The sequence below is a fragment of the Pleurodeles waltl genome, chromosome 11, assembly GCF_031143425.1.
Source record: "Pleurodeles waltl isolate 20211129_DDA chromosome 11, aPleWal1.hap1.20221129, whole genome shotgun sequence".
Classification (NCBI taxonomy): domain Eukaryota; kingdom Metazoa; phylum Chordata; class Amphibia; order Caudata; family Salamandridae; genus Pleurodeles; species Pleurodeles waltl.
The window spans coordinates 942,317,787-942,344,113 of record NC_090450.1 but is presented as its reverse complement, the minus strand read 5'-3'; the positions used below and the strand labels follow the sequence as shown (position 1 = coordinate 942,344,113).

The 26,327-nt window shown below is 45.4% G+C and overlaps 1 protein-coding gene across 1 annotated transcript in view; it reads right to left on the bottom strand.

Annotated features, from left to right (window-relative positions):
• SFI1 (SFI1 centrin binding protein) overlaps positions 1–26,327 on the bottom strand; it is a 328,160-nt gene that overhangs the window by 142,274 nt on the left and 159,559 nt on the right. Inside the window, exons 13-16 of the mRNA XM_069215083.1 lie at positions 23,925–23,991; positions 21,588–21,718; positions 21,281–21,362; positions 14,925–15,103 (exon numbers count right to left, since the gene is read on the bottom strand). Of these exons, the coding sequence (XP_069071184.1) occupies positions 14,925–15,103; positions 21,281–21,362; positions 21,588–21,718; positions 23,925–23,991 (459 nt within the window). The remainder of the gene's footprint in view (positions 1–14,924; positions 15,104–21,280; positions 21,363–21,587; positions 21,719–23,924; positions 23,992–26,327) is intronic.

Genomic DNA, 26,327 nt, shown 5'->3' with positions numbered 1-26,327 from the left:
CAGAGGCTGCAGGCGTCTCGAGAGAGTCCAAGATGGGCGAGACCATACTGGACTCTGTCTCTGGGCAGCTGGGGACCCACGTTGACACCGTCAGTTTGTTTCACCGTGGGTCGTGGACGTCAGGTGCACTGTCACTTCTAGTGTCAGGATTCCAGGGTTCCAGCAGCTGCAGAGTCCTTTCTTTGGAGTTTCTTGTATTAGGGAAAGGACGCTGACCACTGGAGACCCGAGTCTTTATTGAAGGCTGGATGAGTTGGTTTCTTGTGAAGGATCCTTCGAAGTCAGCAGGCAGATCAGAAGGGCTGGTTCCAGGTCAGCTGCTGCTTCTTTTCCTCTTTTGCAGGTGCAACTCTTCTTTGTACGGGTCTTCTTAGGTTGTCAAAATCTAAGTTCAAGGGCTCAGGGGTGACCACCTTAAGGGTGACTACACCCTTCTTATGACCACTTCTATTGGGAAATGGGCATAACCCTAACCGAAGGCCTAATTTCTTACAAGCAAGATGGTGGAACTTTAAAAGTAGTGTCCACTGCAGCTTGTCCACTTTAGGGGTGGGACTGGCATGGAGTGAGCACTCGTCCTAATTTAACTAATTTTTACGCCTGTGCTGCCACCAAAGTGGGGTCAGGACGGGGGGTTGGTCTCCTCCCCCATCTGGAGAGACCTGGGTTGCATTACCAAGGTGAAGCTCCCCGCCCTAGAAATGTCCATCCTGCCCAGAGCAGGCTTTTGCCTCAGGTCCTCGAGAGTGCTGGCTCTCACCTTGGGTGGCCAGAAACACGTCTTTGGTTGCTGAACTGGTCAGGACCAGTCAGTCAGCACACTAGTGGCTGGTAGGTTTTCAGGGCGCACCTCTAAGGTGCCCTCTGTGTGCGGTTTTTAATAAATCCATCACTGGGGGCAGTGAGGGTTTATTATTCGGAGATGTTTGATATCAAACATCCCAGGATTCAGGGAAGCGATCATGTAGCTGGGGAACCAGTGTCCAGCACATGCATTTAAAAAGGCTTCCCTATGTTTGTACCATTGTATTTACCCTTTTCTTTTCTCTTTGCAAAATAAAAAAAAGTCTTTATCGAAAAAAAAAAAGGCTTCCCTGTTCACTTACTGTGTCTAGGAATCGACAAAGACATAGTAGGGGCATATTTGAGCATGCATATATACCCTCACATGTAATATAATTCACCCTGGCTTGTGGCTGTAAGACCTGCTAGAAAGGTGACTTACATATATTGCATGCAGTGTTAGGGGGCATGGCACACAGGCTGTGTGACATGTTGCGTTTTCAATTTTGTTAGCACCTCGTCATGCACCCTGCAATGGCAGTCTGCAGAAGGTTGGTTAGAGTCCCTCAGCATGGCACAAATTGTGCTGCAGTTCTGAGGGGCCCTCCTCAGTACCCATGCCCTAAGTACGAGGGGTACAATTTACTAGGGACTGACAGGGTGGCTGAAGGGCCTGGTCACTTGGGGTCAGGTGTCTTGTTTTAGGGAAGGAACACACTGGCACTGGGGACCTGGTTAGCAAGAACCCAGTGCACTTCAGTCACAGTTGCATCTGAAAACCAGGCAAAAAGTTTGGTGGTGGGGGTGGGTGTGGGGGAGGGTCTTAGTCTGCAACCAGAACCCGTCTCCCTACAGTCCTCATCTGTAATACTGCCAGCGCTGGCGCACATGTAGCACCACTGCTATCTCAAGAGGGTGTACCCTCATTTGAATGGGGGTGTGGCCCCATGCAAATGAGGGAATCTCCATCTCTGCACCCGCATTGTATTATGGATGGTCAAGTCACTCACCTCACCTGTCTGCAAAGGGATTTATAATCCCTCTTTAACATGCCGGTTGGTTGCCGCCTGCACAGGCAAACACAGAGCAACTTTGAAGCAGATGCTCCTTATTTCACTTGAATGCTCTGCCCCTAGGGCAGCGCAAGTTCAGGGCTGCCCTGGGGCCAACGAATTCACTGTAATAGGGTGCATTTTTCCGGTTTGCGTATGGCACACCTATTTAAAGGTGAGCCATGGCGCAAACAGGAAAAGTGCACCCTATGTGTAATAGGGCCCCAGGTGTACTCTGAGAAATTAAGGGTGTTCTTTTTCATCCATCTGGAGTACGTACAGGTGTATGTGATCTATGGGAAGATCTAGAAACTGGAATATCCTAACGAGTCTTATGTTGTGTTGGGGAGGGTGTCAGAGGAATGATGAGTTGAAATGAAACCGAAGGTTCTGGTAGAGGCAGTACTGTCAATGGCCATAAAGGTACTAGCAAAGGATCCTCTGCGGATATGACATACCTTGGTCTTGGAGGTAGTACAGGATCCAATGGTACTGTAACATTTTGATACCAAGAACCCCCCCTGTTAAATTCTTTTAGGCATAAGTACTCCCTCCTGACAAACATTTCTAGAACCTGGTACTCGTCATCATCGACAACCATCACTAACCATAAACACCCCCGTTCCCAACACAAATCATTTTTACAGTGGGGAAATATTAAACAGTGTTTAGCAAATCAAAGGTTTGTGGTTGACTGTGGTCCATGTCAGAGGCTTACCACACAGTCTCTAAAAAGAATTACCCAAAAATGCACAATGGTACTTTATTCTTCTCAAACAAAACATAATTTGACAAAACATATTTGGATGATAATACCTTTCTAAACTAATGTGATGGGTGTGGCTGTTTTTCGGCTGGTCAATCTGTGGTTGGACCTCATTGGTACCAGTATAGCACCCAAATATAGCAATAAGCAACAAAAAAGGTGACCAGTCCAGCTGTGCAAAGGCCTATACGCAAGTGATGTCTTGCATTTCCTTAGTGATCCAGTGACTACTGGGGACTAGGTGATGAAGTACAGGAGCTTTATGGTACAGCCTTGGGCCTTGTTGCAAACTAGACTAAATACATGGTGCCACTCAGGGGATCGCCGTAAAATTGGGGCAGACTGTTGAAAATGCAATCACGAAATGACAGTTTTCAAAACCTGGGAATGCAGATATCCTTAGACAAGCCCACTTATTGGGAGCACAACATAACTTCAGTAATGACCAGGACAGACTGAATGTGGCTTCACTTCCTCTATCAATTTTAGGTAGAGTCGCTCTATATAAAATTATAGCACTTCCACGCTAGCACTGTTTACTCCAAAACGTTATTAAATCCCTATATCAATCTTGAACGGCTTCAGTCGTCCTATTTCTCCAGGTGACTGATGCCCTGCTACTGCTGTGGCAATCCACAGGAGGCTCTAATTCCAGGGTCAGGACTGCATATTGTTAATGCTGCAAAATTTCAAACTGTACTGTTAGACACAAAACCTACAGGCATGATAGATCTTAAGTTAGCAATACAGAATTACTTGCCATGTATTGGGGCGGGGGTAGATGTGCTTGCGCCCAAAAAAGACTACACCAATCAGAGAAAAAAAAACATGTCAGAAGCGTGGTTTTACAGAAAGGCTTATAAGCTCATAAACAGCTCTGTAGAAGGCAGTAGCGGAAGTGGTTATCAAAATATGATCCTCGGGACAGACAGGTTAATATGCAACTGATCGCAGATTATAAAAGGTTAATTTTTGAGGAAATAACTAAGGCCCTCGTTATGAACATGGCGGTCCAGACCGTCATGCCAGCAGTGGCGGAAATTACCACCACCGGCCTGGCGGTCTGGACCGCCATATTATGAACAAGGGAAAACCGCCACAGGCGTCCCTCCGACCACCGGGCTACCGCCGACAGGCAGCCTGACGAAGACGGATTTCTTTATCCGAAAGGGCAGCGCTGCTCTGGATAAAGAACCCTTGTTCCTCCAGCCTTGCCCTGGCAGGTTCCCCCGTCAGAAAAGGGCTGGCAGAAGGGGTGCTCCTGCCCATGCACTTGGCATGGGCAGTGCAGGGGCCCCCATACACAGCCCTGTCGTGCAGGTCACTTCCCGATTCACGGGCAATGATTTGCGCGACAGGTGCTGCTGCACCCACCGCACTGCGGCATTGACGACGGCTCCATGTGGAGCCGTCTGCAATGTCCAGGCCCAGCATTCCCCTGGGAATGTTCATTATTGGGCCGGTGGAATCCTCAACAGACTGTCGGTCTGTGTTCAGACCGCCAGCATGAACACGGCAGGGATTCCTGCCGTGTTCATAATGAGGGCCTAAGTATTTTTCCAATAAGATTCTACAATCTAAGAATTCTGCTATAGAGTTATTTAGGGCAGTAAAACAACTAGCCAAATTGTCTGACACCACCAATAACAACGGTAGTAAAGCTTTTTGTGACACACTGGCAAGTTTTTTCAGACAAGGGTGGAGGATGTTTTTAACATCCTTGTCATCAGTAAGCATAGTGTTCCAGAATATCAGTCGGTAAGAAAAGCAGCTTTCAGTTCGGAGATTTTAAATATCTTTTCCTCTGCTTAATACGGAGCAGGTTCTTAGCCTACTGAGGTCATCTAAGTCTGGCTCTCCCTTGAGCCCTTGCCCTCTGAAAATTGTACATCTTGCACTGGGAATTTTAGGTGCCCACTTAACAGACATTTTTAATGAGATAATCAAAACAGAATACTTTCCACTAGAATGGAAGATAGCTTTGATTCTTCAGCTTCTAAAAAAATCCAATCTTATTCCTCTAGGAACTGGCATCATTTATTGATGCAAATAAGCTTATGGACTAAACACATTTCAGTTTTAGAAGGGCACATAAAAGAGTCAGCTCTCATCATTGCATCAAAAGACCTAAGGTCCATATTGGATGGAGGTGGCAAGGCTGCCTTGATTTTATTGGACCTCCCTGCGGCGGTCGACACGGTCAATCATGACATCTTGATTGACCGTCTGTGAGCTCGGCAGAAGAGGCTCTGCTCCCAGTCTGTTGAAATCCTTTCTTTCGGAGAAGGTAACATGTGGCGACAGGGGAATTCAACCTTCCACTTGCAGTGTGGGGTGCTGCAGGGCTCGTCCTTGAGCCCTACCCTTTTCAATCTGTATGTCACCCCACTGGCAAAGCTCATTTAAGCTTTTGGTTTTTCTGTTGTCTCATACGCTGATGACACGCAAATAGTGGTCTCGGTATCTAGCAACCCTGAGGAAGAAAATAAGTTACTTACCTGTAACTGTAGTTCTCCAGTATTGGAATCTTTCATAGATTCACATGCTTGAATCATTCCCCATCGTCGAGATGGGAGCCCACGGTATAAATTACACAAGTAGTGTTAAAATATATTAATTTTAAAAAAAGGCCCTAGGCCTCTTCACTTTAACAGTCTATCAGAGTCATTTTAGGAAAAGGACCAAACTTGAGTATCCACCAATCAGGCGACACCACCCTCTAGAATCCTCCTGAGAGAAGCTCCAGCACCTCAGATTTTCCAAGCACAAGTGCGTTAAAGATAGGAAAAAAGAGAGGGAGAGAGAAACAAAGGGGAAGTGAGCTTCTCTGGGGAGGCGGGTGGGTCGCATGTGAATCTATGAAAGATTCCAATACTGGAGAACTACAGTTACAGGTAAGTAACTTATTTTCTTACTCCAGTATTGGAACTTTCATAGATTCACATGCTTGAATCAGAGTAGAGAGCAGTAGTTATGCACATTGTACCATTATAACCATATATGATACAAAACACGCGCATATATAAAACATAAGTATATACATGTATAGAAATCTATATAACTATAAACATATATATCTATATATTTATATACATCTATATACAACAAGTAATACTTCAAAGAACATATGGTATGTGAATACTATCATTAAACATGTCCACTTCTCTGTATGTTACATTGTTCTCTTTCTTTTGTTTACTTTCTTTTTTTTTTTTTTTTTATAACTCTGTAACTGAACATAAGGATATAAACAATGTGCATACCTGTTCTAGGATGGAGGGACGGACAAGAGATGGCTCATCTTCACCTAAAGAGATTCCTGAGAACTGCTTGACCCACTGCTACCTCTCCCTGAGATAGAGATTCCAAGCAGTAGTGCTTTGTGAATGTATGACAGCTCTTCCATGTTGCTGCCCTACAAATATCTTGTAGGGAAACTCCGGCGAACAGCGCTGCAGACGAAGAGACTGCCCGCGTGGAGTGGGCATGTACAGATGAGTGCAGAGGTTTACCCGCTGCTTGATGGCAGAAGAGAATGGCTGAGGCGATCCATCTGGAAATACTCTGCTTGGAGAGTGGTTAGCCTTTTCTAGGTGCACTGTATGCTACGAGTAGCTGATTAGAGCGTCGAAAAGATTTAGTTCTGTCCAAATAGAATTGAACACATCTTTTAACGTCTAAGGAGTGTAATGCCCTCTCCGCCGGGGAAGAAGGATGAGGAAAAAAGGATTTGAAGACTAAAGGCTCATTGATGTAAAAGTCTGAAGGAACCTTTGGGATGAAATGCGGATTAGTACGCATCAGCAGTCTGTCTCGTTTAAACTGCAAGAACGGCTCTTGAATAGAGAGGGCCTGCACTTCGCTGACTCGTCTGGCTGATGTGAGAGCCACCAATAAAGAAACCTTCCACTAAAGGAATTTGAGAGAGACACGATGGATTGGCTCAAACGGATGCTTCATCAGTTGCGCTAAGACGATATTTAGGTTCCACGAAGGAGGTGGTGGACTGAATGGAGGGAATACCCTGAAAAGCCCTTTAAAAAACCTCTTGATCACCCAAGAGGAAAAGAGTGAGGGTGAAGCATCCGAACGTCTGTATGCTGCTCTTGCAGCTAGATGTACTTTAATGGAAGAATGTGCCAGGCCTGCTTGCGCTAACTGCCATAAGTACGGCAATATTTCCTCTGGCGGTGAAGATAGTGGGTCAACCTGCCGCTGATGACACCAGACACAAAATCGTTTCCATTTGGAAGAATAAGCCTTATTAGTGCTAGCTGCTCATGCCTTAGACAAGATATCCCTACACTCCTGTGGAATATTCAGATGTGCGAACTCCCTGTGCCTAGGACCCATGCTGGCAAACGCATTGACTGCGGATCCGCGGGTGCCATACCTGCCCTTTGCTCATTGTTAACAATTGTGGAAAGTGCTTCAGCGGAATGTGAGGCTTGATTGACAGTAGAAGAAGTTCCGCAAACCAGTGTTGACGCGGCCAATACGGAGCTATCAATATCAGAGTGCACGGCTCTGCCTTCATCTTTGTGAGGACTCTTGGGATCAATGGAATTGGAGGAAAGGTGTAAGCAAAGATGTCTGACCAGACTATCGAAAAAGCATTCCCCCAAGATCCCTTTTGGTGATGCCAACTTGCGAAGAACTGGCTTTTGGCATTGTGTTTGTTGGCAAACAGGTCTATTGTTGGTGTTCCCTTCTGGGAAAAGATGTGGTCCACTATCGACTGGTCCAGATCCCACTTGTGGCAGCTTGATTTCTGCCTGCTGAGTGCATCCGCTGTCTTGTTCTCTATTCCCGGCAAATGCACAGCTGAGAGTGTGATGCCTTGCTGCGAGGCCCAATTCCAAATTCTCTGGGCTTCTCTGGAGAGAGTGAGAGATCTTGTGCCTCCTTGTTTGTTGAGGTAATGCATCGTTGTGGTGTTGTCTGTTCTTATTACCATGTGCGATCCTGAGATTTTCGTGAGAAAAGCCTGTAGAGCGAGGTACACTGCTCTGAGCTCTAGCCAATTGATATGCATCGTTGTCAGTTGCGGTGGCCACTTGCCACTTACTTGAAGATCCTGTAGCACGGCTCCCCAGCCTTCCAGAGATGCATCCGTAGTGATGGTCCACGGAGCCGGCTGATGTAGGAACGGAAGGCATATTGATAGATGCCTTAGAGACCACCATGTCAATGCCCTGAGTATTGCTGGGGCTATGTGTATCAGATCTTCGAAGCTTCCTGAAACCTAGAGCGATTTAGTTGCTCCTGTAATGGGTGCATCTTTAGTCGGCATAGAGGAACTAGAGGTATGCATGATGACATCATGCCCAAGAGAGACTTGAATAGACGGACAGAAACACAACTTCTTTTTTGTATAGATCTTGTTAGTGTCAGTAACCTTTGTTGCCTGTCTAATGTGGGACATGCCATGGTGGATTGCGTGTCCAGGTTTGCCCCTAGAAAGGTGATACTGCGTGCTGGTAGAGGTTTGGACTTCTCCCAGTTGATGATGAGTCCGAGATTGGTTAGTAAGGAAACGCACTTTCTTGTTGATCTGCGTGCTCCTGCGTAGGTATTTGCCTTTATCAGCTAATCGTCTAAATAAGGAAAAATGTGGCGTTTCCTCCTTCTGAGGAAGGCTGAGATTGGTGCAAGACATTTGGTAAATATTCTGGGAGCTGATTTTAGGCCGAAAGGAAGGACACGAAATTGAAAATGGCTGCCGGCTACGGTGAATCTCAGGTATTTTCTGTGGGCAGGGTGGATGGGAATGTGGAAGTATGCGTCTTTCAGGTCTAGTGTAGACATGAAATCTTCCTGGTTGAGGCGCAGGAGGACGTCTTGTAGGCTGATCATACGGAATGATTGCTTTTTTAAGTAGGTATTCAGTTCCCGTAAATCGAGGATCGGCCTCCAATCTTTCCACTTTTTTCGAATGAGGAAGAACCTGGATTAAAATCCTCTTCCCCGCTGTGCTTGAGGCACCTTCTCTATAGCTCCTTTGAGAAGCATCTTGTCGATCTCCTTCTTGAGTTGTTGTGGGTATCTTGAAGGAGTCCTGCGGGGGGATTGGAGGGAGGCAGTTGGGTGAATTCTAAAGTGTGGCTCCGTTTCACTAATTGGAGGACCCACTTGTCTGATGTGATGACTTGCCATTGTTTGAGGAATAGAGATATCCTTCCGCCTAAAATGAAAGGAGGAGAATTGGATGTAGCCGGCGCCTCGGATGCATCAGGCTCTCAGAGCCGAGTCTTTGGCAGGGCGAGTTGAGCGTCCTTGACCACCCGATCTACCATAGGCTGGTTGCGGCGGATGCCTCTGGGGGTAGTACTGATGGTGCTGTTGGGAAAAGGAAGGATAGGTGGAATATCTGTACTGCTGATATCCTCCTCTGTATGAAGGTTGGCCACGCCCTCTAGCTCGAAAGGAGGTCTTTCGATATTGTAGGGTCCCTAGTGACCTTGCCATGTCTGTGTTCGACTTAATGGATTGTAAGGCCTCATCGATGTGTTTTCCAAATAACGCCTGGCCATCAAAAGGTAAGTCCAAGATCTTATTCTGCACCTCAGGACGAAAAGAGGTAGCTTTAAGCCAACCTTGCCTTCTAAGAACAGCTGCCCCGGCGAGCTGACGAAAAGCAGTGGTTGCTATGTCTATTGCACAGTCAATAAGTTCTGCTGACGTGCGTTGACCCTCCTGCAAAGTTTTGTTTGCGTCTGATCTTGCATCTTCCGGCAACTGGCTAATATGAGGTGCAATGTCCCAGCTGCCCACAGCTGCCTGTCAAACCTAGCCAAAACAGCCAATGAGTTGGAAGCTCTTACCACTAGGCTAGCCATAGAGGAAAACCTTTTTTCCGATATTATCCAATTGCCTACCCTCCTTGTCTGGGGGTGCGGAAATCGGGGCAGAAGGATTTTTGGACTTTCTTTGTGCCACTTGAGCCACCACTGAATCCAGATGAGGGTGTCCAGTTAGACATGCTGGTGCATCGTCCGGTGCCTTGGACGTTTTGTCTAAACGAGGCAGTACTGCTGTAACTGTAGCAGGATTGTGCATGACCTTTAGACCTTCTTCCCACAGATAGTTAACCATCGGAATAGAGCGCACAGATTTTTGGAAAGGCTCTTTAAAGTCGTAGAGGAATCAGTCTGTTTGCTTGGATGGCATTGGCAAAGCAAAACGTTTGGCAGCTCTTTCTAGGAGATTGTGAAATCCTCCTATGTCGTCTGGTGGGGACTCCACCTTTGATTGAGAAGGAGAAGGAAGAGCAGGGATGACGTATTCATCCCACTCAGAATGAGTGTCCAGAAGCTCCCCTTCTTCATGATCTCCCTCTGTCATGTCCGTATCCTGAGGAAGCGTCATATCCGGAGTAGCCACGTTCGTGAGAGGTAAAGAAGCTGGTCTCTGAAGTGGAGTGGTAACCCCAGAGACGGGCGATGGAGAAGGTTGTTCCCCTTGAGGAGGAAAACGCCTGCTGTAGTCAGCTAACATTGCTCTGAGGTCAGACAATAAGGAGGATGGAATATATGCCCCCTGTTGGTATTGCTGTTCTTCTCCATAAAATTAAGGGTCATAGGATTCATCATACTCATCCTCTTCCTGATACTTAACGTTCAATTGGGATGGACTATGGGCTGCTCCGAATGGCCCCTCGTCATCTGAGTCTTCATCTCCCTCTAATAGGTGTACTGGAACAAGGGAGGACACCTTACTAGGTGATGTATGTTTTGGCGTTAGTTTTTCCTGATTTGTCTGATGTTTTTCCCTAGTCGACGATGTCGCCGACAGTGTCGACGATGTCGTCGACGGCAGTGTCGTAGACGCTGAATGCATGGAGATCTTGATGGAAGAAAGTCTCACCGACGAGTCTACTGTCGACGATGTCATCGACGACGGTAGAGCTGATACTGTCATAAGCGCCGTCGACGATGATGATGTGTAGACGTTCGTCGACGATGACGTCGTCAATGCGGTTCTCGTTGACGGTGGTGTACCTGTCGTCGTCGACGTCGGCACTGTCGTCGACGGTGAAAATGCAGAAGTCGTCGTCGGAAAAACACTCCGGTCTCGTCAACGATGAATCTGTCGTCGACGGTGCTTTTTTCGCAGAAACGGAGGATGGTTTCTTAAAAGGCACAGATGGAGGTACAGAGGAGGATTTTTTGTGCCTCTCTGAACTGCAAGAATGACCTCTCCCCTTTGCTGGAAGATTTCTGAGGAGAAGAAGATGGGCTGCGGCCCTTGTAAGACCCTGAAGCAGTCTTTTTGTGGGCTTTCCTTGAGTGTTGAGAGGGAGATCTTGTGTCTGATCTCGCCCTCTTTGATGACCTTTTAGATGTTGAAGAGTCATCACTCTCAGAGTCAGAAACTGGATTTTCCCTGTATTTTAGTTTCTGCAGCCATATCAATAATCTGCCTTCCCTATCCTTTAGAGTCTTCGAGGAAAAGGTATGACAAACCTTACAGTCCTTGGCTGAATGGTCTGGGTAGAGGCAGTAAATGCAATCCTGGTGAGGGTATTCAGAATGAAGTCTTTTCTTTCCACAAGTCTTGCAGTTCCTGAAAAGACCCTTCTACTCCTTATCAGACATGTTGAAAATAGTTTACCAATCAAGTCAGATAAGTTTTTCTGAGAGAAAATGTTGCTGAAAAGGTATGAAGAAAGAGCAGAGCTCTGAGGAGACTCCCTAGCACGACGTGCAGTAGAAAATCTGAGGTGCTGGAGCTTCTCTCAGTAGGATTCTAGAGGGTGGTGTCGCCTGATTTGTGGATACTCAAGTTTGGTCCTTTTCCTAAAATGACTCTGATAGACTGTTAAAGTGAAGAGGCCTAGGGCCTTTTTTTTGTTAATATATTTTAACACTACTTGTGTAATTTATACCGGGGGCTCCCATCTCGACGACGGGGAATGATTCAAGCATGTGAATCTATGAAAGTTCCAATACTAGAGTAAACAGCAATTAGATTTAATAACTGTCTGAGACAGATTGATAACTGGATGAAAGTCAATTGTTTAAAGCTTAATTCCGGGAAAACTAAGGTCTTTCTTTTGAGCAATGATACCTCCTTTTGGTTTCCTAGTTGGTGGCCTCAGGAACTGGGCTTATTGCCCACGCCTGTGAGAAAAGTGAGGAACTTTGGGATTGTTTTTGATAACAAATTAAATTTGAAGATCAACTCAATGCCCTAGTATCATCTGTTTCCTTCACCTTGTGAATTATCAGGAAGATATGTCCTTTCATCCCACTGGAACTTTGGGAAAACATAGTAATGGCATTGGCCTTATCAAAATTGGATTACAACAACACTTTATTGCTGAATATCCAAAAAATACTGGTCCACAAATTGCAGATGTTGCAAAATGCATCAGCACTGCTTCTTTTAGATATTCCCAAATATCAATCTGCCTCACAGGCATTGGTTAAACTGCACTGGTTGCCCATAGAGACATACCCATGATGGGGGAATATGCGTCACAAATCTTTTGCTTTACTATTGGATGGCTTATTTGCTAGTTATCAACAATTGGCTCTTTGGCGATGGACTTAATCCAGCTGAAAAGGAGGAATTTGGAGAGAAGGGGGTGCATCACTACCTGTACAACATAGGGGTTTTAACACTCCTGCTGCAGGTAAAACGACTGGCACTTAGAGCATGGCATGAAGCTTTGCGTCCTATTCATTGGGTTAGAATCTCCACACCCACACAGGAGATGCCTTTGTGGGATGGGAACTGGTTTAAGACTCCAAGCAGGGTGTGCAACTTTAGAAAGCATGAACATTAGAGGGCTTTCTAAACTGGGAGATATTTGGTCCTAGTAACACGAGGTCCTATGAGGACCTCAAGGAGGAATATGAGCTATATAATTCACAGTTCTACAGATTCCAGCAACTGAGGAGTATGTTGGACCCCTTGAAGAAATCGCCAGGCCCCTTCTGGAGTTCAGCCCATTTGAGGCCGACTGAGAATAGAACCCATAGGAATATCGGGCCTATATTGCTCCTTAGTAGTTAATGTCCCTGATTTGATGACAGTCTTATGGACGAGGTGCTAGGAGGATGAGGGGACCCTGGCAGGTGATGAATGGAAGGAGGCACTGACGGCGCCCTGTGTGCTTGCAATGTCAGCGCACCTCCGACTTATCCAACTAAATCTAATAAATTACATACAAAGGACCTACTACATCCCAAAGCATATGAGGAAAATAGGCAGCAGGTCAGGCCCAGGCTGACTCAGGTGTACTGAGGAAATAGGGACATTCCTGCATGTGACATGGCACAATTCTAGGATCATGCAGTACTGGGAGCAGGTTGAATGGGAAATAAGGATGGTAATGGGAAGACCATTATAACTCACCCCAAGCTCACACTACTGGGACATTTAGAAAGGATTGTGCCTTAAAAGTCGATCTGCTGCTGTTTGGGATAGGTTGCATGGTTGCTAAGAGAGACATAGCCAGTAGTTGGATCTTCAGAGAGACTCAAACTCTTCAAACCTAGAGGAGAGGCATGAAACATTGTGCATTTATGGAAATCAAGGTGTATTTGGTCAGAGGATGCACCAATAAACATAAGATCTGGGGGAACGTGGCAGAATGGGATTTCCGACCCTACACAAACTATGGATTTATTTAACATTCATATCTTTAGTACTGCAGCTCCAGACCTACCAACAGGGTTAATCTAATTAAGGCCGCCCAACGGCAGAAGGGGGCATGCCAACAAGTGCAATGTTCTGACATCTTTGTAGCTGGTTCTTTCCTGAACTATATTACAACTTTGTTGATTTGTGTTTGGGCGGGAGGGCCTCGTGGAGTGAACTTTTCCTCTAGAATATGATATACATGCCTTTATGTGCAGTAGGTGCGCTGGGTATGTGCTAATGGGGATGTGGATTAACTTCCCATATAACTCAATAAGAATTGGTATAATTTTTTTTTAAAAAGTAGCAGTGCAGGAGGACATGCAGGGACAAGAGGGGACAGCAACACACAACCACTAACTCCATGTGGCACCGTAAAACCTTAGGAGCCATATAGCAAACACAGGCATCCTTACTCACTTGTGGCCAAGCACTCATGTCCACAAAAATTATATTTAGTGGCCCAGTCATGAAACAGTGCATGGATTTACGAGGGAAAGGCAGTAGGCCTTCCTACTAGGTTTCAGGTAAAAAGCTTGTACCTCACTATTAAAATCAGTGGCCACCAACCATTAATGGTGTTATGGTCTGTCCCTGGTCAGGGGGGTAGAGGGGGTGGTCAGTCACCCATGTCATAAGGAAGCCCACTTTTATGTTGGACCACTGTTACAAAACAGACTCTAGCACTGTTGGTGAGCAACCTAAATAATCAGGTAGATCTCATTACAGCTCTTTTGCACAAGAAAACATATTGGGTATGTTAGAATTAATAAATTAATTTGCAGGAGCATTGCACATCCGATGGTATGCCCATATTGAAGGTTTTTTAGGCAAATGTCATCTTTGCATGTGGACATCATGCTGTAGGTGATAAGAATGTTTGATGGCCCAAGTTATAACACAACAGTTGAGAGAGAGTATCTGGCAAACATCCGCTCTGAGAGCATATCTTTCTTTCAATAGAGTTAGTGAAATGGAGCAATGTCTTAGATGAATCTATTTTTAGCACAAGGTAGGAATCCGTTCAAGATTTAGGTTAGAAACATTTCCATAAACAGTTTGCTTTCCAAAATGCAGGGGCCCAAAACTATATGCTACTTGCTGTCTGTGTGAGCAGGAATCTAACCAGCCTCTAATGTATGTTCCATTTTTCTATCAGTTCTACTGGGCCCCTAGGAGAAACTCCGATGCCCAATACTGAGAGTAATGGGCATAAAACTGCTGGTCAGCTTGTTTTCTAATTAATGATTTTAAAATCACTACTAGGATTTTTTGCAGTTTCAGCTTTCCCAGAGAAGTGTTGAGACTCAGGAATAGCCGCCTGGATTAGGCTACACAAAACTGAAATCACTGCACAACTGATAGATAAATATTTAATTTAGATATTACTGAATCACACCCATTGTATGGTGTCTTTTTTAACATGTTTTTGTTATTTTGGGGTCTAGTATATTGGATATTTTTTATGATATGTTCTGTTTAAAATCCACTATTTAGTTAAATGTAGAGGGAAGCTGTCACAGGACAACAGCAGCTGGGATTTCTTTACCCTACACAAACTATGGATTTAACATTCATATATTTAGTAATGCAGCTCCAGGATAAACAAGATTGTAAATAGAAAAATAAAAAACGAGGCTTTACAAAGAAAATCTATTCCTTTCTCTGACACTTACTCTTGTTTAAGCTCAGCTACATTCTCTTTCCACAAGTGAAAAGCATTGTGAAGTTGGCGGAAATGGCAGTGTCCAGCAGCAAGCTCCTCCTCCTCACGCTCTTCAAGACATCTCAAAGTCCTCTCACGCCAAGACAGCCAGTAGCGATCCAATAGCTGCTTGTTGTAGTGAAGAATAGCCTAAAACAAGAGTAGACAATGGCCTGTCATAAAAGTAGGAAATCTTCTGAATTATAAATTGGGAATCACATCAATTAGGATTATGGAATGGGCCGAACCTAGACTGACGGTAGACTGAATTAAGAGCAAGTAGTAGTTAGCCCAAAGAAAAAAATGAGACATTTTCTGAAATATGACTAGATAATGGCTCTATCCAAGAGTTGGGAATGGGTGTAATTAGTATTTGAAAATGGTCTGAAGAGAGTGAAATAGTGGGAAAGGACATGAATTAGGAGTGAAAAATAATTCATTACTTATAGCACAATTGTATTTTTATTTCATTTTGGATTTTTGTAAAGCACTGGTAACCAGATAATTCTGGCCTTAGAGCACTTTGTGGGTCTGAAGATATAAGCGGGCATGATAAGAAGACGATTAGTTCAGGAGAAAGTCCATCAAAAAAGTTCCAGAGAAGGCATTAAAGCTTTGCCGAAGGTAAAGTCCAAGAGCCCAGATATAGAGGTGAGCCAGTCTTAGGTGTCTGGCAGCACGACAAAGGATGTCTCTGATGTAGGATATCATGGGGTTGAGTAAGATCATCTAAAAGACAGGGTGAAAAGCTGAGTTTAAGAGAGTTTCTGAATTTGAGGTAGTCATTTTCAGTCTCAAATGAAGCAGAATGCTTTCCAGAGGAAGAAGTCATCGAAGTGTAAAGACTGATAGTCAAACCTCTTATATGTGAAAAGCCGGATCAACGGTATGCACTCATTGGCAGACTTTAGGTTACTGGGCAGTTGGTAAGGAAGGGAGCAGTTTTGCAAGGTAGTTTGAAGTGTGGCGATGCTCTCCATCGAGTATCTTCAAAACATTCAAAAGCACTTAAGATCACAGCCAGTGTTTAGAATATTTGATTTTGAAAAAGAGAAAATAAAATAAAAGGTAACACGGGGTAAATACATTTGACTGCGACCCTTTAAGGCAGCCAGGCTGCTACGAAATCTCAAAATGAAATACAGTGTTAATTAGCTGAATTTTATTTGTGCTCTTTTGACATCCAACATCTTGGAGTCAAAGCCCTTGATGACAAGTCTGCCTGAAGTTGACGCTGTACAGGATTTAAGACATCTGCTCTACATTTGTGAGTGAATACATTTTCCCATCGGAATGTATTTAAAACCTCTTCTTACAGTTTGGAAGCTGCATTGTTTCAGTTGCTGTGAGATATTACATTGAAAGGACAACCAAAAATGTTTAAGAATTTCTAGTTTTACTCATGTTTGATTTGTTAAATCAATTTTATTTACTCTGTAAATTTACCTTCTGTATGAACAGTGCCAGTGGTGACTAATGGTTTTAATTCACAGCACAATAAATGTTATTATTCAAGTTCAAATCAAATCAAATCATAGGTTTTAAAGCACACTACTCACCTATGGGGTCTCAAGGCGTTGAGGGGTGTGTCCTCAGAGATCAGTTGAAGAGCCAGGTCTTGAGGTCCTTCCTGAACTGAGGCAGCCATGGTGATTGCCTGAGATGAAGCGGTAAGGTGTTCCAACCTTTTGCTGCTAGGAATGTGAAAGATCTTCCTTCAGCTGATGACTTCTTTATGCAGAGTACATTGACGAGTGACTGCTGTGACGAACTGAGAGGTCTGGAAGGGGAGTACCAGTTGATGCGGTGGTTGAGGTAGCCGAGTCAGCTGTCGTGAAGGGCTCTGTAGGCATGCACGAGGAGTTTGAAATTGATACTCTTCTCGGCTGTGAGCCAGTGGAGGTTTTTCAGGTGTTCTGTGATGTGCTCTCAACAGGGAATGTTTAGGACGAGTCTGGCAGCGGCGTTCTGAATTTGTTGCAGCTTGCTCAGGTTCTTCTTGGTGGTTTCGGCAGAGAGGGCGTTGCCGGAGTCAAGTCTGCTCGTGATTAGTGCGTGTGTCACGGTTTTTCGGCAGTCAGCTGGTATCCATCTGAAGATCTTTCGTAGGAGTCAGAAAGTGTGGAAGCAGGTGGAGGTGACGGAGTTGACCTTCCTGGTCATGGAGAGTGTTGAGTCGAGGATGGCATTGAGGTTACGTGCGTGGTCTGTGAGGGTGGGTGGCCCGCGGAGTGTTGAGGGCCACAAGGAGTCGTCCCAGGCTGAGGAGGAAGGTCCCTTGATGAGGATATCGGTTTTGTCGGAGGGCAGCTTAAGGCAGCTCCCCCTCATCCAGGTGGGGACTGCTTCCATCCCGTCCCTGAAATTCCTCTTGGCTGTTGAGGAGTTCTCGGTCAGGGAGATGATCAGCTGGGTGTCATCTGCGTAGGAGAGGATACTCAAGAGGTAGTTCCTGCCGACAGGGGTGAGAGGGGTCATGTAGACGTTGAACAGCATGGGGCTCAGCCATGATACTTGGGGTACTCCACAGCGGAGGTCTGTAGGTTCTGACAGGTGTGGCGGGAGTCTGACTTTCTGTGTTCTGCCTGTCAGGAAGGAGTGTATCCATTGAAGGGCCTTGCTGCGTATGCCTGCTGAATGGAATCTAACGCATAGGGTGCGGTGGGATACTGTATCGAGGTAGGTTGAAAGATCAAGTAGGATGAGGGCTGCTGTATGTCCGTGGTCGAGGAGGGAGCAGATGTCATCTGTGGCGGCCAGCAGGGCGGTTTCGGTGCTGTGATTAATTCTGAATCCTGATTGGGAGACGTCCAGGATGTTGTCCTTGATGTGCTGGCATATCTGAGTGTTGATTGCTTTCTCTGTGACCTTAGCTGGGAGGAGCAGCAGCAAGATGGGGCAGTAGTTGTTGAGATCTGTTGGGTCGGCTGTGGGTTTCTTCAGGAGTGGTCATATCTAGGCAGGCTTCCAGTCTTCTGGGTAGGTTGCTGACTCTAGGGAGCAGCTGATGGTCTTGCAGAGTTCGGGTGCCGGCCCTGTTGAAGATGTAGTGGGGGTACGGGTCAGTAGGGGCTTCGGAATGGATGCTGCTCATGATTGAGCGTGTCTAGTCTGTTGTTAGGGGGGTCCAGGTGTGCAGGAGTCTTGGGGAGTTCGGAGGGTCCAGGCAGGGGTGTCTTTGGTTAAATCAGTGAGTCTTAGGGTCTGAATCTGTCGTAGAGGTCTTTAATCTTCTGATGGAAGAATGTGGCAAGTCTGTCGTAGGTACCCTGATATGGAGGGATGTTGGTGGTCTTGGCGAATTCTTTGATGAAGTTAAAAATGTATTTAGTGTTGTGTGTGGTGGTGTTGATGCGGTCCTGCAGGACGGTTTTCCTGGTGGACCTGATGAGGCCATGGTGGGATCTAGTGGCGGATTTGAAAGTTGCAAGGTCTTCCGGCGATTTGCTGTTCCTCCAATTCTTCTCCAGCCTCCTGCATGAGAGCTTTGATTCCTGGATTGCGGAGGTGAACCATCTGGTTTTCTTGGAGGAGTGTTTCCCTGTGGTTGTCCAGAGGGGAGCTAGGGTGTTGGCGCAGTCGGTAATCCATTTATGGATGTTGCGCGCTGAGTTGTTGGCATCTGTCATGTTGGGGGTGGTGAGTTACTGAGGATGTTGATGAGTTGCTGCTCAGAGGTCTGGTTACATTTTCTGTAGGAGGGGCACGTTGTGTAAGTGTGCACTGTGGGTGTGGAGATGGAGAAGTGGATGCAGTAGTGGTCTGTCCAGTGTAGCAGGGTTGAGTCGGCAATGATGATGTTGTTCCTGGTAGAAAAAATAGGGTCTAGGGTGTGTCCATCAGGTGAGGTGAGGTGAGGTGACCAGTTGCTTGAGCTCAATTGTGTCCAAGTTCTCTAGTAGTGATGAGGTGTTTTGGTCACTGAGATCGTTGAAATGGAAGTTGGTGTCACCGAGGAGAATGTAGTTGCTGGAGGTGAGTGTGTGGGGGCTATGAGGTTGATGATGGTGTCACTGAACGATGGGCGTGGTCCGGGTGGTCTATAGATGAGGGTGCTGCGGGTGGGGGGGGCTCCATGAGGTGGGTGAATTCTTGTGTGTTGATCGTCAGTCGAAGGGTGGTCTTGTGGGCAATGGCTATGCCTCCTCCTGGTCTGGATGGATGGTCTTTGCGGAGCTGCTTGTAGTCGCTGGGGATGGCGATGGTGATGTCTGGTCTGGATGAGGTGAAATTAGCACCTCCGCTTACTGAACAATGAAGTAGGGAGCTTATTTATTTTATTTTATGATTTTTATTAAAGCACAACATTCATCCCCCCAATGGATATCATAACGCTATAGCTCACAGCTTAGGAGTTAGCGATGGACAGGCCCTATTCTACCCTTCTACCAGTACAGAACAACCCTTCCCTTTCTCCGTGCTCAAAATATTAAAGAAAATAGGGGTGACGGTACTAGGCAACATATTCCCAGGCGAGACCTTTATGTATCTGCAAGCATTTAAGGACAAGGAAAGGAATAATGTATTGGGGATACTGATATATCATGGAATAAGACATGAGACAAGAGTACTCCTGAACTTTAACCCTCTAGTAGAGCTGGAAACTTTGACCAAAACAATTCACAGGAAAGACATGGCTAAACACTTATTTGTAAAAAGAGGTGCTATGCTGCACGACTTTCCCAGTATGCAATGCAAGAAAGGAGAAGGAGGCTGAATTGGGGGAGGGGGAGAATCTCAGAGAAATCCTGGAGGTATTGCTGTGCTAAGATTAAAGGTATACTATCAACTATTGCCCAATTTACGCCTGGAAGCATAGCGAAATGTAAAAAAAACTCAAGGTCATCACTACGTCCTTTTTACAAAAAGCTTGAAATTGCCATGCTATGTTTTAATATTTAGGAAAAGGGATTTCTATATTGACAGCGATGTTAGACATAGATTTAAGTCCCACACCAGAGGTGGCCTTGCTGGCATTTACTACGGATAAACCTGGTGTATTGCGAACGTTCACATCAACGGCACCGTTATTGGCCAAGAGGCAAGTTGCAATGTGTTGGATGAACCCTAGAGTGTCCACTGACAAAGCATGGCTGAAGGATATGGAGTTCTGCAATACTATTACTGAAGAATACAATAACTTGGTGCACCCCAAAGCATGGCAGAGAGACTTTTGGGAACCATACAGGCCTTACCTAAGGCTGAAATATGCAGATCCACTCTCATAGGACTGAGTGGTGGTGTGAGAAGGCGAGAGGGGAAAACTACCCTGGAGATTCTGCCTGTATTGTTTGAAGTGTTCAGGGATTGATTTAGTAATGATGGGCTAGTGGCAAAGTAGAATACTGAATGGATAAAGACAAGATGGCACGGGATGGTTGTGTGCGTATTTTGGCTCTGCCTTGACAGAGACAAGATGGCACTGCATGAACTGCTTCAAACATCCTGCCATTCTTCTGAGAAAGCTAAAATGGCACTGCATGAACTGCACAATTCCTGACTGCACTACCTGTCAATGCAGGCATAACGACTGTCCTATTTATGCTTAAAATTATTCTTCATCCAGGCAGGATGGCCCTGTATTAACAGCTCTGCTAATGCTAGCAATATTGCTCTATACAAAGAGAACTGTAATGCATTAACCGCTAACTTCATGTTAGCGCAGCTCTTCATGCAGACAGGATGCACTACAACAACTGCCAAATTCATGTTAGCATCACCTCTTTATGCAGGCATCACATTTGTATGAACTGCACCAACTCTCCAAGCATAGAGGACAATACTGAGTAAACAGGTCCATTCATCCAACACTGCCTCTTCAAAAATGACAGGATCTGCTTCCTATAATAAGGGCTACTTTGTACAAGTTGGGAACGGAGAATGCATGTGCAGGATGAACTATCTGAACTTCTTTGCACATGATGGTACAGGTTCCACTGAAAGACAATGGGCATGATTTAGAGTCTGGCAGACGGGTTACTCCGTCACAAACATGACAGATTATCCGTCGACCGAATTACGATGTCAATAGGATATAATGGGCTCGTAATACGGTAGACGGGATATCAGAGTAATCTCGTCTGCCAAACTCTAGATCAGGCCTAATGTCATTTAATGGACCGTTCCAAGAATGCGGAAATAGACTTAACCTTAAGGGAACCCTTCAGAGATCACAACTCATCAAACCGATGGGTGGGCTCTCCAGGAACAACGGAATTCAGTGTCCGAACAGTGCAAATATAGAGGAAAAATATTTTGCTGAATGCTGCAGATGACTTTATATTGTACTCAGTGCAGTGATTCTTGCAGGAAGCTAATAAGACTTACCATTCTTTGTGCCAGATGGTTTTCTCGCTGCTGTACCATCTCCTGCCACCAGAAACAGAAGGTTCGCTTTTGTATCAAGCACCTACACAAACAAGACAATGTTGAACGCCACATACCAGCGTAAGACACATGCTGAACCGAAATATAGTTTCACACTGAACACAAAAACATACATAACATCATATGTCTGGCTGCTCATCATGAGGTGTCATTGTTGGATGACTCACAAAGTCAAATTTGTTCCCACTGTCCACCATATTTAAATAGAAACAGACTATCCGTCAACCTTAGCAATATACAGACTTACCTACGAAAATCATATGCTCGCACTTGCATCTCTCTCCATTGCTGCTGTTGAAACCGGAATCTCTTCCAGGCCTGGAAGCATCGAGGCTTCCAAGTCGCCCCAAAGTGATTATCTGCCTTGTGGTATTGAATCTGAACAGAGGAGAGTCAAGAATTAGTCTTGGATCACCTCTGAAACTCAGTCGAACTACACCATTTAAAGACACAGACAGCACCTCAATAAAGACATGCCAAGAAGAACAAGTTACTTACCTTCGGTAACGCCTTTTCTGGTGGATACACTAGCGTCGAATGCTGGTGCATGGGGAAAATTCTTTGGGTGAGGAATCCACAGGTAGTTGTATCCATCATAAGTGGGCAGTGACTAAAAGGTATTTCACCCATACCAATAGGAAAGGCTTATTAAATTAATGTGCATGTATGAGCCACATAAGATGTATCCTCCCAAGTTCCATATTGAGCTCACATGGCTGGTTACTCAACCAGCTGACCTTGGATATACAGGCCACTAGACAGAGAGAAGAGGCACAAACTACAGGTAAACTTACCCTCAACATTAATAAAAACTAAATCAGTGAAAAAATGCTTCTCAGTCTGTTCAGGGCCTGATGGTGCTCTACCAAAGTGACTTTGCGACCCACAAAAACAAGGGGGAGAGGTTTATTTCCTGAACGGGAAGGCACGCCTGCAGTGCCTCAATTTCTGACAGTCCTTCAGAAAAACAGGGACAGTCACAGATGCACCATCAATCTGAAGATGCCAGCTCGCACTTGCCTTCTACACCTTCTTCAAGGGGCACAGATCCGTTGTTACCAAGGAGGGCAGACATGCACCTCATTCTACCATCACTGAATTTGAGTGTCTGGTTCCTGAGGAGTTGGACTTTGGCCTTCTGGATTCCTCTTCAGAAATCTTTTCTGTACATGTGTATATAAATGGGGCAACAGGGTGGGGTAACATGCAATTGGCCAAAGTTTTAGATCGTAGTGGCGCTCAGGACATGCTCAGTGACAGCACAGTAGACAAGCAAGTAGCTAAAATTTGGTTATTAGGCCCTGACAAATTACATTAATCCACTTACCTGCTTGATGGATAAGGTCATATCCTTTTACATCTTAAACAATCAGGCGTCCAGGCTCAGGGCTTGTCTGACATATCAAGGAAACAAATATCGTATGAACTGAATATTGTGTCAAAAATATCGAGGGCCCAAAAAAAATCAAGAAGATAAGGGCAATGGAGTAAATATAGATTTACTAAGCTTAACTCCACATCTACATACTTTGAATATATATATATATATATATATATACACAGTCAAGGTATATAGATGTGGAGTTAAGTATAGTTAAAGTTTGCTTACCCATAGAAACTTACCTTCACAATATTTTTACCCTCACTATTCCAGACACAATATTTTGTCCACACAATATTTTTTCTTTGATATTTTGTGCAAACACCAGCCCAGGTTTACACATGCAAGACCTAGTTGGCACCATAAAAAGGCCTACAAGAACACAGAAAAAGTATCCTCCACTACCGTCAACAAAGTTGTTAAATGACACTTATTCTCACTGTCAAGGCTCACAGTGGCCGCTAAGGATTGAAGCTTAAAGCGTTTAAGCTCACTGCATCCTGTCACTTGACACTCCCCTTTTTGAAGACTTTCCCCCCTCCCCCACCCCTTAATCACTGTCACCTCACTATAAGGGAGTATTCAGACTATGAACAACTGAACAGTACACTGGGTGTCATCAAGATCAATACATCCGGACAACTTAATTTTCTAATCCTAACCCCACCCAGCATTTCCTGCCCCAGTTTCACTTGAATGTGTTTTATTTTTAATGTCCCATATCCTAATTTCTCCTGCTGCTCCTGGCTACCTGAACTGAGAAAAACATCTAAAAGAGTTGCCCTTTGTAACGTTGAGCCCAGGTTTTCTAACCAAGTAGAAACATAGGATGAGCCTGACATCCTCGTTGAATGTCAGGCACACCTTATGTTTTCACTTGGTTAGCACCCCAAGGCTCTAGGTTGTAAAGGCAGATTCTGAGATCTTTTGAGACCATAATCCTAGAACAGCTGCATGCAAGACAACCATGTCTTGACGTATACCAGCCTGCGTGACACTGGGTATAGAAATCTCTAAGGAACATTTGAAAAAATATATCAGAGTCCACCTCTAGACACAGACACCCACAGAAATGGTAGAGTCTCTACACAGCCCAGAACTAACCATGGAGCTTCATTGGTGTGTGACAAAGCACATTAATTTCAAGTAATGTAGCTTCCTAAAAACGCAGCTTGTTCCCTTTCTATTGCTGACTCTCCCTACCTCTCTGTGCCGCCTCCAGTGGACATACTGCAACCAGGTCCGGACAGAGTGACACAGCAACACATTCCTGAAATTAAAAATGCATGCTTTGTAGCAATGTAGCACTTCCACTCTTCTACAAACAGGGCCTGTTCTTCATTATCACTCTTTGGATTTATCCAAATTAAGCATCTGTTGCACTCTCTGGACAGCTACCCCTATTTAGTCTTTGTACAGAGTCACTCGCTGCATCTCCGGCCACCTCACAGCCAATGTTCATATAGTACTGGTAACCCCATTGCTAGCCTTCACTTTATCAGTATTCATCTAATACCACCGACGTCTTATGCATCTCCATCCCTCACAATGCCACTCCTTACACAGCGCTACTGCTCTATGAGCCATATGTACAACACATTTTCCCATAGAAAAGAATGGGTAAAACCCTTTGATACATTTGACCATATGTCTACAATGCCAGTCTTCATAGATCAGTGCTCAACTATAAATATTCAGCCCTCACATTCTCCCTATTCATGCACCGCTGCCAAGTGCATCTGCAACCCCTTAACTGGCAGTTCACCTACACCCTTTCATTGGCTCTGAAGTCCTCACACTTCTAGTATACATACAGCACTTCTTTCTGCATATCTAGGCCTTATATCAAGTCTTAAATACAGCACTGCACTGTATCCCAGGCCCTCACACTGCAAATCTTCGACTAGCAGTGTTAACTGTGTCCCGAACCCTTACAGTAACAGCCTCCTAAAGAATCCCCATCACCAGCCTTCACACTGCCAAGTTAAGAATCCCCATCACCAGCCTTCACACTGCCAACATCACACCCTGTCCCCAAACTGATGTTGTTTATATGCTCATAACTGACTCACAATGTCTGACACTGTAAGTCCTCAAATGGCACTGCTGAGGGCAACTCCAGCTCCCACACTGTCCGTCTTAAGTCCACAGTGCTCACTCCAGCCCTCACAGTGCCTACAATGAGGCCAGCCACTTAAGACGACACTGCTCACTCCAGCTCCAGCCCTCACAGTACCCACAATGAGTCCAACCACTTAAGACCACAGTGCTCACTCCAGACTTCACAGTACCCACAATGAGGCCAGCCACTGAAGACCACACTGCTCACTCCAGACCTCACAGTACCCACAGTGAGTCCAACCACTACACAGCTAGTTTCATATTCTCCTAAAAGCCTTTCAAACCCTCACACTGCCAATCCCTAAAGCAGCATTAACTGCATCTACAACTCTCACATTGCTGATCTGGATGAAGCACTGCTCCCTTCATTGCCAACTCTCACTCCGCTACAATCCATACAGTACTGACCACTATATTTTCAGTCACTCTGTGTATCACAGCCCAAATGCATATTCCTCATTTGGTCTCTTTTCGCACAACTGTGTTCATCACCTCTCTATGCCTCACAATGGCTAGCTTCCTACAGCACAGCCCACGTCACCTCAATCCTCAATTTGAAAAAGTTCAAACAGCATTGCTTTCTGCACGTTGGTCCTTTACACCAGCAGGCAGTATACGAAGGATGGCTCCCTCCAGCCCTCATGCCACCAGGTATCCATACCGCAACGTCTGGTATCTCAAGCCCTCACGTACCCCAACCAGCTGCATTTACAGCCCCCACATTGCCAATCTTCATACAACACAGCTCCATACCTCTTCAGTCCTTACACTATCAATTTTTGTAGAGCACTACACCTGCATCCCAACACTGCTCCATACCTCTTCAGTCCTTACACTATCAGTTCTTGTGCAGCACTACACCTGCATCCCAGCATCGCTCCATACCTCTTCAGTCCTTACACCATCAGTTTCTGTGCAGCACTACACCTGCATTCAAGCACAGCTCCATACCTCTCCAGTCCTTCACTATCAGTTCTTGTGCAGCACTACACCTGCATCCCAGCATTGCTCCACATCTCTCCTGTCCTTACACTATCAGTTTGTGTGCAGCACTACACCTGCATTCCAGCACAGCTCCATACCACTTCAGTCCTTACACTATCAGTTTTTGTGCAGCACTACACCTGCATCCCAACACTGTTCCATACCTCTCCAGTCCTTGCACTATCAGTTCTTGTGCAGCATTACACCTGCATCCCAGCACTGCTCCATACCTCGCCAGTCCTTACACTACCTGTTCATGTGCAGCACTACACCTGCATCCCAACACCGCTCCATACCTCTCCAGTCCATACACTACCTGTTTACGTGCAGCACTACACCTGCATCTCAGCACCGCTCCATACCTCTCCAGTCCTTACACTATCAGTTCTTGTGCATTACTACACCTGCATCTTTGGTCCTCACACTGCCAGTCATCATCTAGTATGGCTGCCTCTACCTCAGTCACTCCAACTGCCTGTCCTCCCACAGCTCCCTCCCTTC